The sequence below is a fragment of the Sphaerodactylus townsendi genome, linkage group LG05, assembly GCF_021028975.2.
Source record: "Sphaerodactylus townsendi isolate TG3544 linkage group LG05, MPM_Stown_v2.3, whole genome shotgun sequence".
Taxonomy (NCBI): Eukaryota; Metazoa; Chordata; class Lepidosauria; order Squamata; family Sphaerodactylidae; genus Sphaerodactylus; species Sphaerodactylus townsendi.
Genome location: NC_059429.1, coordinates 34556294 through 34571564, shown reverse-complemented (window position 1 = coordinate 34571564; position 15271 = coordinate 34556294). Strand labels below are relative to the sequence as shown.

The following is a 15271-nucleotide window of genomic DNA, read 5'->3' as shown; positions in this document are numbered from 1 at the left end:
TCCACATTCAGGCTCGTCTGCAAGAGAGGCGCCCTGCCCTGCACTTTCGCCCCACCCACCATTGGTTGCCTCAGTCCCGGAAGGCGTGTGCGTCACTTCCGCCGCAGCCGCCATCTTGTCGGCGGTTGGCGGAGCTCGACGCGGTTCAACCTGGGACGCCTCGTTGCCGGCCTGCTTGCCCGCTTCTTCGGTCGTAGCCAGCCGCCCCGTCCCCTCGCCGGTCCCCTGTGCCGCCATGGCCAACACCTGTCCAGTCGTGGGGGCCGGAAACTGCCACCCGCCGCCGCACCAGGGGGGCCCGCCGCAGCCTCCGCAGGCCGGAGGGGTCTTGTCGCCGCCGTTGCCGCTGCAAAGCGCGGGGCCGAAGCCGGCGGCCTCCGGCAAGCAAGGCAACGTCCTGCCTCTGTGGGGGAATGAGAAGACCATGAACCTGAACCCCATGATCCTCACCAACATCCTCTCCTCGCCCTACTTCAAGGTGCAGCTCTACGAGCTCAAGACCTACCACGAGGTGGTTGATGAGATCTACTTCAAGGTGAGCGAGCCGGCCAGGGGGTCAGGAGGGCCTGCGTGGGGAGGACGGGGCGAGGCCCGCCAGCCTTGTTGCTCAGCGCGCATCTCCGGCACGTGGCTCATCCCCAGCCTCGGCCTCCCCTGCTCTCCATTAGACGTTTCAGAATCTGTCTGTAAAACAACATTATCCCCCTTTTACGATCCAAAAGTCGAGCGTATTGATGTCTGAGAGTTCGGTTTGGCTGTAAGAACTACCTGCGCTGTTTACTAAGTTTTGTTCTCTTGTAAGGAATGGTACAAAGCGCCCTACTATCATCCAAACCTTATTGTTCAGGTTGTTTTGGCCCTACGGAGGGGGAGGCAAATTGTGTAACATCTTCTATTCCCCCCCCCCCCCAGATTTGGGTTTCTCAAACTCAGGAGAGTGTTGCTAGCACTAGTTGAAGCATTGTTTTATGTGTGTGAAAAAGCAGAGGGAAAACTGGAAAGGACAATGTAATTGCAATATTATTTACTTTGGACAGTTGTAAACCTACTTTTCTCCCAGCAACTGGGACCCAAGGCATGTTTCAAAGCAGACACACAATTGCAAATAAAATAAATACCATTATTTAGTGTTTAAAAGTTTCCTTGAAGACTTGTTTGTATAATTTACATTTCAACTTTCTAAACAATAGGGATCTAAAATGACTTATTGTTTTTTCCTCCATTTTTACTTTCACAGTAGCCCTGTGATGAGGCAGAGAATGTGTAACTTGGCTCAAGGGCACTCAGCAAGCTTACGTGGCAAAGTGGGGGCTTCAAGTTGCTTCCCCCAGATCATAGTATGATTAACCACTATATCACAGCCTTTAATGATTAGGCTGGCACAGTGTGCTGCTTTGCTCAAGAACTGGCACACAACTGTTTTATCTTTGTCATTATTAAAGATAATAATTATTTATGTGTCTGAATTATAACTTTTTGATTATTAAAGGAGTTCCTTATTCTGATTTGGAGAGTAAGATCTCTTTAGCTTGACATATTTGGTCCCTGTCTTTACTGTGACCACTTGGAAGATCTCTTGTCAAATGAATACAAATTCTGCAGTCTGGAAGTAAATTAGGAGTTAGCTGGTTTTCTGAAAGCTCATTCCAATTTTGGAACTTATGAGTTGATTTTGTTTGTACGTCTCTGGGAAAGAGGGGGCCTGATAGGGTACTGTGAAACTGATCCAACAACTGGATGTATCAATTTCACCTATTGTCATTTTGCCCTTATAAAACCTTGGACCTTTTAAGATGAGACCTGACTGAGTAAATACATGAGAAGAGATCTAGAGTCTGCATATTGTATTTTCCCTACAGAAATATATTATGATGCTAGCATAATTTGATATGCTAATGGATGAGGTATCCATTATCTCAGAGTGAAATTGTTGTATTTAGCTGTGCTGAACTGTGGCCTTTGTCAGTTTTTTCCACTCCTATATCTGAATAACTGTGTATTCCCAAAATAAAGGCAGGTTTTTGTGTTACTCAAAGTTGCTGCCTTGCATTTCTTTGACCATTAAATTCAGTTCATTTTATTGTTTTTTTCTGCCTGCTAGTTGTTGTGATGTGGCATGCTATATCTTTTTATAACAGATAAAACACTTGTGCGATTTATTTTTGGCTCAAAAGTATGCTCCTCTCTAAAGTTTGCAAGGTCTATTCAAAATTAAGCTGTTTCAGTTGAAGAAGAAATGTTGCTTTAACCTGATTTGCAGGAGGTAGATCTTGTCTTAAGGCACTGTGTTGTGTTTCAGTTTAAATTAAAACATTTGAGAAATCTGCCAAGGTAAACTAATTTATTTTAAATTGCTCAAGATGGCTTTGTTGATTTTAGGCAATTTGAAATTAATAAAAAGGACAGGGTGAACTACTCAGCAGCAAGGCAAGCCATGATTGTCTTCAGAGAGATTTATAACGATGTGCACTGCAAGCATATTCACTCATCAGGATTTACTCCCTTGTAAATGGCCATAGCATTGTACTTGATGCCTGTACACATGCACTGTCTGTTGTGAATCCCATCTTTTGGAATGGTCTGCCTGATAAGGTCAAGAAGACTTCCACTCCTGGCATTCCTGAAACTATGCAAAACTTAAACATTTAGGAGGGCATGTTTAGTATACAGATACTAGGTCTATAACAGGGGTAGGGAACCTGCGGCTCTCCAGATGTTCAGGAACTACAATTCCCATCAGCCTCTGTCAGCATGGCCAATTGGCCGTAAATTTGAGAACTGATAGAATTATGGATTCCTAATTTTATCTAGGCACCTGATTCCAGTCTATAATAATAAGGGTTCAGGAAATGCTTTAATAAAAGGAAAGGGGCTTTGAACTATAGTGCTGTGTGTATTAAGTTTATCTGTTTTTGTGTTCAGCATCACTTCTGCATTGTTTAATATATGTTAATACTTTTGCTTTTGTTCTGCTTCATTTTTTTTATTTTGCTTGCTTTCAGATTTCCTCAATCCTAATTCTGTTACATTGTTTTTTGGATGTACCATTCTATCGATTGCATTGACTGGCACTGTGTAATCCGCCTTGAGTCTTAGTGAGAAAGGGGAATGATAAATGACATGAATAAATAAATTCTCCAATTTAACAGAATAGAATTTCCATTTGCAGAAGAGGAAGTTATTTCTTCTTCCTACTACAAATCCCTGTTTCCCCCCATGTTATTCTAAGGGTCTGCTGAATCACCCTCGCCAAGAAAAAATCTTTCGGGGGCTTAGTGGGCCTAAGTGTGAAAGTCCCAATCTGTAAAGTCTGCAGATGGTTGGATGCACACCAATATATTTGTTCAAGAAGAAACAATGTAAAGACAGTGAAACATTTTTGTCCTGCATTGAGATGAGTATTAATATATCTTAATAATTGTGATAGCCAGCATACCATTTCACAAGAAGAGAATGGCTGCATTATATTGGTCTCTAGTCAGATGAAGGTTATGAGCACCTTAGATTTTGCACCAGTGTGGCATAGTGGTTAAGAGCAGTGTAATCTGGAGAACAGGGTTTGGTTCCACACTCTTCCACATGTGTGATGGATTCTTATCTGGTGAACCAGATTTGCTTCTGCAGTCTTACATTCCTGCTGGGTGACCTTGGGCTAGTCACAGTTCTTCAGCACTCTCAGCCCCACGTACCTCACAAAGTGTCTGTTGTGGGGAGAAGAAGGGAAAGAAATGTGTAAGTTGTCTTAAGTCTCCTTACAGGAGAGAAAAATTGGGTATAAATCCATCCTCCTCCAGTAGTAGTAGTAGTAGTAATTGGGCTGGGAGGTCTACTGCCAATCAAATTCCAATTTTGTGTTTACAGCAGCAAAACATTGCTCTACTACTTGAGATAAATGTTCTGTCCCTTCTGTAGAAACTTTGATTTTAAATTGAAGCCGAGTGTCTGATTTAAATCAGACTTTTGGTCTTACAGTGTGAACACTTAAACAATTTGTTAGTTCCTTTTTGTTCAAATATGTTTTGTAACTAGAGCTTTTTGCTATCTAGAAAAGTAAGCATGAACTTTAGCTTAGGCAGCATCACTGCATTTTGCATTTAATATTATGTCTGAATTTTAATTTTTTGCAGTAGTTGTGTTATTTTTTAGCCACAAAAGCTCCCAATGTGACTTATGATAAAAACAAACTAAAACATTTCCTCATAATAAAATAACACTGTCATAGTAAATAAATGAATCACAAGGGTATGCTTGATGATTGAACTAATTTCCCCAGCCTATGGTGTTCTAGTTGCTGAACCCAGGCAGCATAGCATTCCCTGTTTCCCCCTGAAGGTTGATGCTGGGCAGAATCATGAAGCATCAGGTGTTTGTTTTCTCTATGGAGTATAGCTGCTACTTGTCTAGTTGCTAATGACAACATGACTCAGATCCTGTTTGATGTTTCTGAGATGTGAAAAGGCAGGGTCTGCCAAGCCACCACTGACTCCCAGATAAAAAATTTTGGTGGGGGACCCTACACTGCTCGAGACCTAGTACAAACATTGTATGACTTGTTTCATGGCCACCTTAGAACCTTGCCCTGTCTAGCTCTGCCCTCTCATCTTGAGCCCCCCTCAAAGTTCTGTCTTTCCCCCTATTTAAAGGGCTTCTTGCAAGCCCAAGGAAAACAGTTGTGCCTACATCACTAGATGGGGGAGGGCAGCAGAATCTTTCATTAAATTCATGCCACATTCTACTCTAGAGCTGTGGCTATGCTAAACTCCGCTGCTTCATATTGATGTATTTGGGGCTGTGTAGGGATGGGTGGAGGAAGGGGAAAGTGAGGATGATGTATGAGTCTGAAATTGTGTGCATCGAGGAATGCTGCTGTAAATTTCGTTGTGCGTGCACAATGACAATAAAAATGCTTATGCTTATGCTTAAATTGATTAGGGTCTCCCCGCAGCCATAAACCTTGCTCACGGGCTTTGGGCCAGTCATTATCTCTTGATCTAACCTTCTTTACAGATATATGAGGAGGAAATTTAGAGGGAACTGTAAATTACCATCTTGAGCTCTTTGTAAGAAAGGTCAGCATAAAAATGTGTTTGAGACAAGAGGAACAAATGTGAACTTCATTTTCAAGATGATCTGTCTGAGAATTAAGAGCTCCTTTCCATGTGATATCCCTGATACTGCACAGAGCTTTTTCTACTCTAAAGATGGTATCAGAGAAATAGGGCCACATTAGAGAAGTCCACATTGTAAATTCTTTCCAGAAACTCAGGACAGTACATATATGATAGGGAGTCTGCAGCACTGTTTGTTTGTTTATTTATTTAGTTAATTTATATCCTCCACCCTCCCCATAGGGATTCAGGGCAGCTTACAAAATTAAAAAATATATAAATACAGTACAAATAAGGACCTTGACATGCTGAATTTAGATGTTCTTAGACAAATGGCAGAGTTAGGCTTATTATTTATGGCAGAGTTAGGCAAATTATTTATTTTTCTCTCAGTAGCTGGTTCCTCAACCCTATCATAACTACTCTTAAGGTAGGCTTATGTTCAGAATGAGTCTGCCATACAACATGGCAGCTATTCAAGAGGAAAATGCCAATAATTATAACATGGGCAGATGAATTTACATTATGTTTTTGTGAAATACAGGTTGTATTTGTGATTTAGGTCACTAAATTATAGATTTACGGTCTGATCCAATATAAGCTAACTTGAAATCAGTGCATTCAATGGGGTTTTCTCCCAGCTAAAGATATAGAGAGCTGCAGTCTTATTTTATGGTCAGATGTCTCTCCCTGCCTCCACCCTTAGCTCATCACAGAATGCACTATCGTAATTTTCCCAAATCTGAGTACTACTGAGCTCATTGCAAAGTTTGATCCAGTTATTCTCTCGATATTGTCGGAAGTCTGAGTACCTCCTCCAGACGTCCAACATCAGCCTCTTTCCCCAAAACATTCTTGAAGATGTGCATCTCCTCTATGAATCTGCATACTGGCTTAATTTTTTCTGGTAGTGCTCAACAGCTGAGGCCTTCACCAACAAGCACTTCAATTATTTAAAAAAGTAGGAAATAGGCACAAATAAATCTAGCCATGGCAGAGGAGCATTGTGGTGGAACTTCCAGTAGCTTGCTTCTCCCACAGCAGCAGTCAAGGCAGCAGGAATGTCATTCTTAGGGATCTGGTGTTTAGCCTAGTTTGAGAAGGGAAAGGAGCAGGGAGAGCTGTAATAGGATGAGACCAGTTCAGACCAAGACTAAATTTTGTAGCAGTGTAGGCCCAGTTAGATCCATCTAAGACAGTGGCCATTAACACATCTTGCAGCAGCAAATACAGTAAGATTGCTATTAGGCTATCCCAATTGGCCATGCTGGCAGGGGCTGATGGGAATTGTAGTCCATACCATCTGGAGTGCCAAAGGTTCGCCACCATGGGGCTATCCTGTTGAAGTCCATTGGTCTCATCAGAGTTGTTACAGTAGGCCAAATGATTGTACATATTTAAACTAGATATATTTGGTATACTTCGTGGCTCCGGAGCTGCATGTGGCTCTTTCAGCCTTATACTGCGGATCCGCATGGCCTGGAGGTTGGCAGGTAGTGTGGGCGTGCTCCTCCAGTCCTCCAGAGCAGCGCTGGAAGGAAAGGTGAGTGGAGGGGCCAAACCAGAGGCGGCTCCATGCGTGAATGTGCCTCTTTTTGCATCCCCTCCACTCACCTCTCCTTCCAGCGCTGCTCTGGAGGGACACACCCACTCTGACCCCTGCCATCCTCCCCTCTGCCCCACAAAGCAGGTGGCTGCCTGCTCTGTTGGGCAGAGAGGGTTTCCCTGCCTGGTGCCTCTGCCTCCCAGCACTGGAAGGAAAGGTGAATGGACGGGCTGAACCAGAGGCGGCTCCATGCGGAGCTGCCTCTCTGGCTCTGTAGATCTTTGGGGCCTTGGAAAACGGGTCCAAATGGCTCTTTGGATGGTAAAGGTTGCCGACTCTTATAGTTCATTAACATTCTTCATTCTTATCTCATTTAAGTTAAAATACACATCGCACAATGCTTCCCAACAAATAAACAGAAGATCTTGAATACCTGAAATTAAAGTGACTTTGATAATTCCCTTTCTGTTTAAAGGTCACACATGTTGAGCCTTGGGAGAAAGGAAGCAGAAAAACAGCAGGCCAGACAGGGATGTGCGGAGGGGTAAGTAGAAGTACGTGCCTTCTGAATTTTTGGAGTTTTTTTTTAACATGGTAGTTAATTAGGTATAAAGTGAACATCTAGAAACTCTAGCATTGCTAACTTTAACCAATTTAGTTTTGGTATCAGTCTACTAAAGCTTCAGTTAACCCATTGATGAGGCCGTATTTTTGTTAGTAGAACTGACATGGAAGAGACTTTCTTGTTCAACACTTCAAAAAAATTGGCTTTTGAATCAAAATTGAAAAAAGAAGAAATTAAAAAGGATGCTCCTTGCTAAAAATGAGAGGTTTAAAAATTATTTCATAATTCAGAAGGGCAGAAAATAGGAGCAAATTAATCTTAATTGGTTTAAAGTACAAGTATTCAGTTGATAGTCCTAGAAAATAAATTTAGGTTTCTCCATGACTTGTCTGTTTACGCTTGTGCTTAGGCTGTTTACATGTTTATTGCAATACTACGCAGAGTTACTCCAGTCTAAGCACATTGGAATGAATGGGCTTAGATCGGAGTAACTCTGTTTAGGATTGCAGTGTAAGTAATGCTTCTTAGTTGCAGGAGTAATTATATGTACAGGTGGCTGCCTTGTGTGACATTTGCTGCCTGTGCCAGAAGAATTGTATAAACAAGTATACTGCAACTACTATCTGACAATCAGTGTAATTACTCTCAGGTATTCAATCAGTTGCAATTGTTTCTTCCTCCCCCCCCCCCCCCCCCCAATCTCTCAAGGTGCGTGGTGTTGGGACTGGCGGTATAGTGTCCACGGCCTTTTGCCTGCTGTACAAGTTATTTACCCTGAAGCTTACCCGTAAGCAAGTGATGGGACTAATAACCCATATAGACTCCCCATATATCAGAGCCCTTGGATTCATGTATATTAGGTAAGTAGTTACATATATAGCTGCCAGCTAATTTAGTCCTCAGGAAACATTATTAAATTTACACAGTCTCTTTGTACTTCAAGGTACACACAGCCTCCAACAGATTTATGGGACTGGTTTGAATCCTTTCTTGATGATGAGGAGGTATGTCAACAAGGGTAATAATTTGTTTTCCTTTTTTCTTTTATTTTCTTTCTGAAATCTTAGCTAAAGCAACTTGGAAATAAAATGCTATACGTGTCAAAGCATGAATGAAATTAAGATACACTTTTTGACAACATGGGTCAAGCGGTAAAATCTTTCCCATCTTTAACTTTATGCAAACTTATTAGGGACTATGGTTTCGGTCTGTTCTGATGGTATCCAAATAAATTGTAAATAAATTTAGTTTGTCACCTGCATATGTGGGGGTGAAAAAAACAGAACACATCCTGAGTGTGAGGTCCAGCATTTGGAAAAATATAGTTGTTTTCATACTTCATGAGACGTTATTTTTAAAAGCAAGTAAGAGGACTGTTTTAAAGAAACAAATTACTGGGGGTTTTGGCAACAGAATCAACACTTTTATGGCACACACCCTCCTCATGTGGTGGAGAGTACATGATATTCCCATTTTAGGTGAGATGATTTATTTGTGCCTCTAGTTCTTGCTGCAATGTATGCAAGTGTGTTTGTCATCCCTTCACATGATAATGGAAAAATACGTTTGTTGCTGCCTTCTACAAAGTCATGGTTGCTTTTGCTCTGTGTCTTCCATGTTAGTAAAAAATGCAAGAATGCATAGAGATCATTTCCATCAGTTATAGTTTCCCTAAGTTTGTTCTGTTAAAGATGTGGAAACTGGTCAGCGTTGTATCTGTGTTGCATGTATTTGCCAAAGTGGTGTTAATGCTTTGACCACTTTGTTGATACTCTATTTTTGTGTGCACCTTCTAGGTACTATATTATGCTAATTTGTTGTTTTCTTCTTTAGATCTCTGTGCACCGATTTTATTTGGAAATACTGTATATGAACACTTAAATGTGTGTGAGTGCAAGCAGTTTTACATTTAGATTTTGTCTTCCTGTTTTAGATAACAAATCTCACTTTCCTTGTGTGCTTGCACTATAGGTTTGGGCCTGACAATAGCTGACTAACATGTCCTGAGCTGTGAGAGGGCATAGCAAGAAGGCCTTCATGCGGTAATGACCCTTTTCCGAGACAATGGTCATCATGGATTATGCGTTTCCAATTATTTGTTCCTTTATTTTTTTGCATAACTCTAAATTAGAAACCTCACTGCTTCATGGCAGTTGGTTTGCTATTGCTTCCAATTTAAGTAGGGTCCATTCTGTGCCTACAGCTTTTTCTGATCATTTTTAGACTGGACATTTTGTCATCCTAAATCTGGTTAGGCCACAGTGCTGAGTGTGATCACTGTCCTCAAAAATGTTATTAATTTATAACTAATTGTCTTCTGTCTGGTGGAATAATGATTCAAGATGACAGTATATACACTGACTGTGTAAGGGAATTCACTGTTAAGAAATGGACCCTTTACTGTCTGAGTGCAGGACTGATATACCCCTGCCTGCATATGCACTAAGTCAAAATCCAAGCCTGTTACCTATTTGGCCAAATACAAAGCTACTGTAGTTGAAGTGCTGAAGCCATCATATTTGAAACAGGAAAGATGGCAGTCAGAATAGTTGCATTTGTTTTAAACTAAATCTTAGATGGCTTCTCACAGTCAGAATCTGTGTTCTGTTTTGTGTTTTATTTCTTAAGGACCTTGATGTGAAAGCAGGTGGTGGCTGTGTCATGACCATTGGAGAGATGCTGCGCTCTTTCCTTACTAAGCTTGAATGGTTTTCTACGTTATTTCCGAGGATTCCAGTACCAGTCCAGAAAAACATTGACCAGCAAATTAAAGCCAGACCTAGAAAAATCAAGAAAGATGGCAAGGAGGGAATAGAAGAAGTGGAAAGACATGCAGAACGTAGACGTTCAAGGTTATACTTTAACTTACGAATAACTGCTGTATTGAGATTTTGTCTTCCTTGAAATTCATATCCTTGTCCTGTGTTCCTTTTTATAAAACATAGCGGCATTGATGTGGTTTAGAATATACACAGCAGCTAATGCTCAGTAACTGGGCAATCTGTACTATAGAACTGTTTGATTCCTGTTCACCTGAATAGATTTGTGTGTCTTTCAAGTGTAATTGTGGCAAGTATTGCACAAAAGTACTTAGCAATGATAGATACATCTTTTTTAAATCATGACTTCTAAAAAACTGTCATCAGTTTTGCTACTCATAACCACTAAAAAATTTTCCAAACTCATCCATGGATTAATGTGTAATCTGATCCTATGTATCTTTTACTAAAACATGATTCCCATTGGGTTTAATGGTACTTGCTCCAGGTGAGTATGTGTAAGATTGCAGTCTTGACTATATATAATCATCTTATATTGAAGCAGAGCTTTGGGCATTTAGTCCAACCTACTCTGAAGGGTAGTGGCTCCCTGGTCCCAATACAGATTATTCTAGCTGTGCTACAGCAGATCCTTTTACTTAAATATACCAGCATCTGAAATTGGGTATCTGCACCCAAAGCATGTGCTCCAAGAGGAACTATGTTCCCTCTCTTTGCTTGGAAGAACTAGAAAGTAGACTCATCTGAACAAATACTATGTGTGTGGATATGTAGACTGTGCTTTATAAACTCTTGCCACTAGACGATTATCTTTAAGTTGCCACAGAATTCAGTGCAGTTAGAAAACATGCCAGTCTTTTTATATTAATAAATTATTTTGGAAAACAATTAAAGCTAGATTTTATACTAGATCTTTTAAGTACGCTTGTATATTGTTTATAACCAGCTGAAATGCTGTACAGTAGGTATATTTTATGGTACAAGCAAAATTCCAAATGTAAAAAGGTTACAAATTGGCCCAGATTTCTTCACATTTTGTGAAATAAATATAATTTGCTGTAAAACAAAAACATTTGTTGAGAACAAAAACAAAAATTTGCAAGTCAAACAAATCAGTCAAAAAGTATCCATTATTCTAGGTAAGGTTTGAGATCGTGAGCATTGATGGAGTGTTTCATAATTTACATGTAGCAGATTTCTCTTCATTAGAACAATTGAAATCTGCTCAATCTAGGAATTATTGTTGCAGTTGCCATTCTATGATTGGAAAATAACATAACAAGTGGAGGATAGCCTCCAGTTTTGTATAGTCATTTTTTAAAAAATCCATGATAACCATTATTTAAATTTACAGAGTAAGAACATCTACTCGCGATCTCTAAATAGGCACAGTAGTATTGATCTAGTCTTAATGGATCTTAAACATGCACTTTGAATCAAACCCTCATCTCTCTACTCTACTCATCTCAGCCGCCTGTCGGTGCTAGATGATCCACCAAAAATTTGCTAGTGTGAAGCTGTAGTCCCATTGATAGACACTCAGTTAAAAAATACAAAAGTTTCCTTGTAAAACTCTAGTTGTAAAAGTTCAATTTCTTAAGCATGTCTTTTCACATAGGTCTCCAAGAAGGTCCTTGACTCCCAGGAGGTCACCTAGAAGATCAAGAAGCAGAAGTCGTCATCGGGAAGGTCGTGGGTCATCCAGTTTTGACAGAGAACTGGAGAGAGAGCGAGAACGACAAAGACTAGAGCGTGAAGCAAAGGAGAGAGAGAGGGAGAGGCGAAGATCCCGAAGTTCTGATCGAGCACTGGAACGGAGGCGAAGTAGAAGCAGGGAGAGGCACAGAAGTCGAAGCCGTGATCGAAAAGGAGACAGAAGAGACAGGGAAAGGGAGAGGGAAAAGGAAAATGAACGTAGTAGGAGGAAAGAGCGGGACTATGACAAAGAAAGAGGTAATGAAAGGGAAAGAGAGCGCTCTAGAGAAAAATCAAAAGACAGAAAAGGTAAGAGTGAAATTGAAGAAAAGAGGCACAAGGATGAAAAAGATGAAAGGAAGCACAGGGATGAGAAAAGAGACACAAAGAAAGAGAGGAGACACAGTAGGAGTCGAAGTAGGGATCGCAAGCGAAGGAGTAGAAGTGTGAGTAGGAATGCTGGCAAGCACAGCAGAAGCAGGAGCAAAGAGAAGTCGAGTAAACACAAAAGTGAAAGTAAAGAGAAATCAAATAAGCGGAGTAGGAGTAGGAGCAGGGGAAGAACTGACAGTGCTGAAAAATCCCGAAAACGAGAGCTTAGTCCCACTAAGGATAGGTCATGGAAACGTAGTAAAAGTAAAGAACGTTCTCACAAGCATGATCCCAGTGATAAGGACCACTCAGACAAACACGATCATCGGAGGAGCCAAAGTACAGAACGAGAGAATCAAGAAAAACAATCTAAAAACAAAGATGAGACTGTATGAATGTTCAGAAGTGGATCATATTGAATCCTGTAAATGTTTGAAATCTTGCTTATTTTTTTCTTAAAAGTTGAGGTTGTGCAGTAGTTGATGAGCACTCTTCTTCAGTCTCCCTCTAGGCTGCAGATTGTCATTTCCTCTTTTTAGTAGGGAAGTGCCTTTGTAATCCCATTAAATGCATTGACTATTCCAGCCCATTTTTTTAGTTAAAATTCAAGATACAAACCTGTGCATTTTTTAAAAACATGTTCAAATGTATCTGAAGTGTACAATCTGTACATATGTCCTGAAATTGTTCTAATCCCTTTGGCATGGTTTGCCATGTTGGTTAAATTTGTATACGGCAATAAAACTGCCACTAATTCTACTTTGTTTTATAGATGTGGAATTATGGTTTCTCTCTTTGAATTAGCATGGCTGTGCTTTGCATAATAGTATGGCAAAAGCTTTTGAGGATGGGATTTGAACGTGTATTATAGCTAAATATTTATGTGTATTCAACATCCATGAAGGCTGAAGTTCTAGAACTCTTGTGTCCATGTGTACTTCTTGTCTTGGGAAAGCATTCAAAATGTGTTTTTGTTTGACATTCAAAAAGGCATTACTTTTAAGGTAGGCTGATCATAGCAATTTGTTAAGTCAGGGATCTAGGAGTTGCTGAGGCTGATGTAGTTCATGCTGCCTCATAGGGACATTGATCAGCCTATATCATATCTACATAGACTTTCTGGCTCACTTTTATTGTTCATGTAAAGATGCCATACAATATCCCTAGGGTCTCTTTGCGGGGGAGGGTGGGAGGGTGTTAAACCAAAATTGGTGTCACCACTATCACTTACAAAGCAATCTTATACTAACAGAAACGATTGAAGGAGGGAGCAAGGAAGGTGAAGGGAGGTCAAGCAGCAAACTTTAGTTTATGGCTTCCAAATCATTTTTTTTAAAATAAAAGAAAGACACATTTAAAGTATCTTCATAGTGTTCTTTTTTAATGCTTTTTTTTTTTTACAAAGATGTGAGCATTGCTTGAGCTGAAGAATTATCTCTCAAGCAACGGGAACAGTAGGCAAATTTTTAAAACACTGATTACTTGTGAGATAATGTCAAAATGCAGTATTGAAAGAAATATCAAAAAGCTCATTTCTGTTTAGACTCGTTCTAGTGACTTGTATAAGAAATATAAAATCTCTGGAATAAAGACTGGATTAATTTATTTGTGGCTTTTCCCCAGTTGTTCATTGCCAGTTGCCAAATTACGTTGGTCTTTTCTGACTCATACAAAGGAACAGTATGGTAGATTGATTAGTTTATCATGTAAAAGAATAGACTTCCTAGCATATGAGCAGAATGGAGGCTGTTTGATTCAACACAATGGCTTTAAAAATAAGGTTCAGATTGGCAAACTGCAAACGTATCTCTTTGCTTTACATTTTGTCTGTCCATCTGCAAGAAATGCAGAAAAGACTTGTAAGGGTTAACTGCTGTTCCCCTTCCATGTTGTTAATTTCCAGAGGCTTTTCATTTTTTTACAATGAACACTTCTGTCTCATGTACTGTATATGCATATATATATGTGTGTGTGTATGTATGTATGGAAAAAGCTCTCAGTATTCACTCAGTAGGTAGAAGGAGTATTATGTTATGGGAATTTCATGGCTGCCAGAAAGCTGGAATTTGTCATGCCTATGTTACAAAGTATTCTGATTGCTAGAAAATTCTAAAACTGTACGGCGGATGCCTCAGCTTTAGGTGTTCTAGCAGTTAGCACAAATGGGAAGAAGATATAATTTCAAATGAGCCACAGGCTCTGCCTTGCTTACTAGGAATTTGATCTGTGTTGAAGTCACTGTTTAGACTGCTACAGCAGTGGAGAACCAATGTTGCCAAGGTGAACACAGTGATGCAGGAACACGAAATGGTAATTGATAAGATTCTTATACCTTAGTCCAGACAAAATGGTCTTGTTCTGATGGTTTCTTAGCTGCTTATCTCAGTCTGTTCCTTGTAGAATCTGGTAGCGATCAGCATTCCTCTTTCCCCTGTAGATGACTGCAAAATACAAATTTCTAATTTGGCAGGTCATGCGAAGTGGGTTGGATAACTATTTCTTACCCTGCCTTGTTTTGATCCCATTTTCCTACTGTTCCCCTCTCTCCTGTCTTTGTGATTGTTGCTCCTGTCTCCTGGGAATGAAAATCACCTTCAAGGGCATTACTTGCCTCACCCTTCATGTGTGCAGAACTGGCTTTGGATGTGGTAATGGCCAGTGTGTAGGTGTAAGAGGAACAAGTTGAAGATGAGAAGTCATGGGGGGAGGGGGGGCACTCGACCTAGAGTTCATAAATAGTTTTGATTGAGTCTTGGCACAGTGTAGCTTAAAATGTTGCTAAGAGATTGTAATTTTTAAAATATATCCCAGGTTATTTCCTTAGACTAAAGGCAGCAAACAAATAAACAGCAAGTTGATCAACAAGATGATATTTGCATAGGCGGTGACCAGGGTTTTACTTTGTTGTAAGTTAATTGATTTTAGTTTGATGTTGAGCAAATTTTCCAGGTTGGGAACTTTTAAAAAAAAATTTACTTTCTCCAACATATATCTTGGGATTGTTTTCTTCAGTTATCTTTTAGGAAACATTTTGGGAAACCTCTATCAAATTTTAAAGTACCAGATCTGCACAGAAAAAAAATTGAGATTATAGTGCCAATATCACATATTTATGAACCCCAGGACCCTGGAACCTTCTAAGCCCAAGTTTAAATCACAACAGGTAGAAATAGGATTATCCTTGATCAGTTTAATTTTTTAAAGT

At 40.1% G+C, this 15271-nt stretch overlaps 1 protein-coding gene across 1 annotated transcript; it reads left to right on the top strand.

The window, feature by feature from the left end:
- Window positions 1-110: 110 nt before the first annotated feature.
- PRPF38B (pre-mRNA processing factor 38B) lies at window positions 111-13671 on the top strand. Its single transcript, XM_048496379.1, has 6 exons — window positions 111-535; window positions 7130-7198; window positions 7928-8079; window positions 8163-8223; window positions 9848-10071; window positions 11618-13671. Exons 1-6 carry the CDS (start codon window positions 236-238, stop codon window positions 12459-12461), a joined length of 1650 nt encoding a protein of 549 aa, XP_048352336.1. The 5' UTR covers window positions 111-235; the 3' UTR covers window positions 12462-13671.
- The last annotated feature ends 1600 nt before the right edge of the window (window positions 13672-15271 follow it).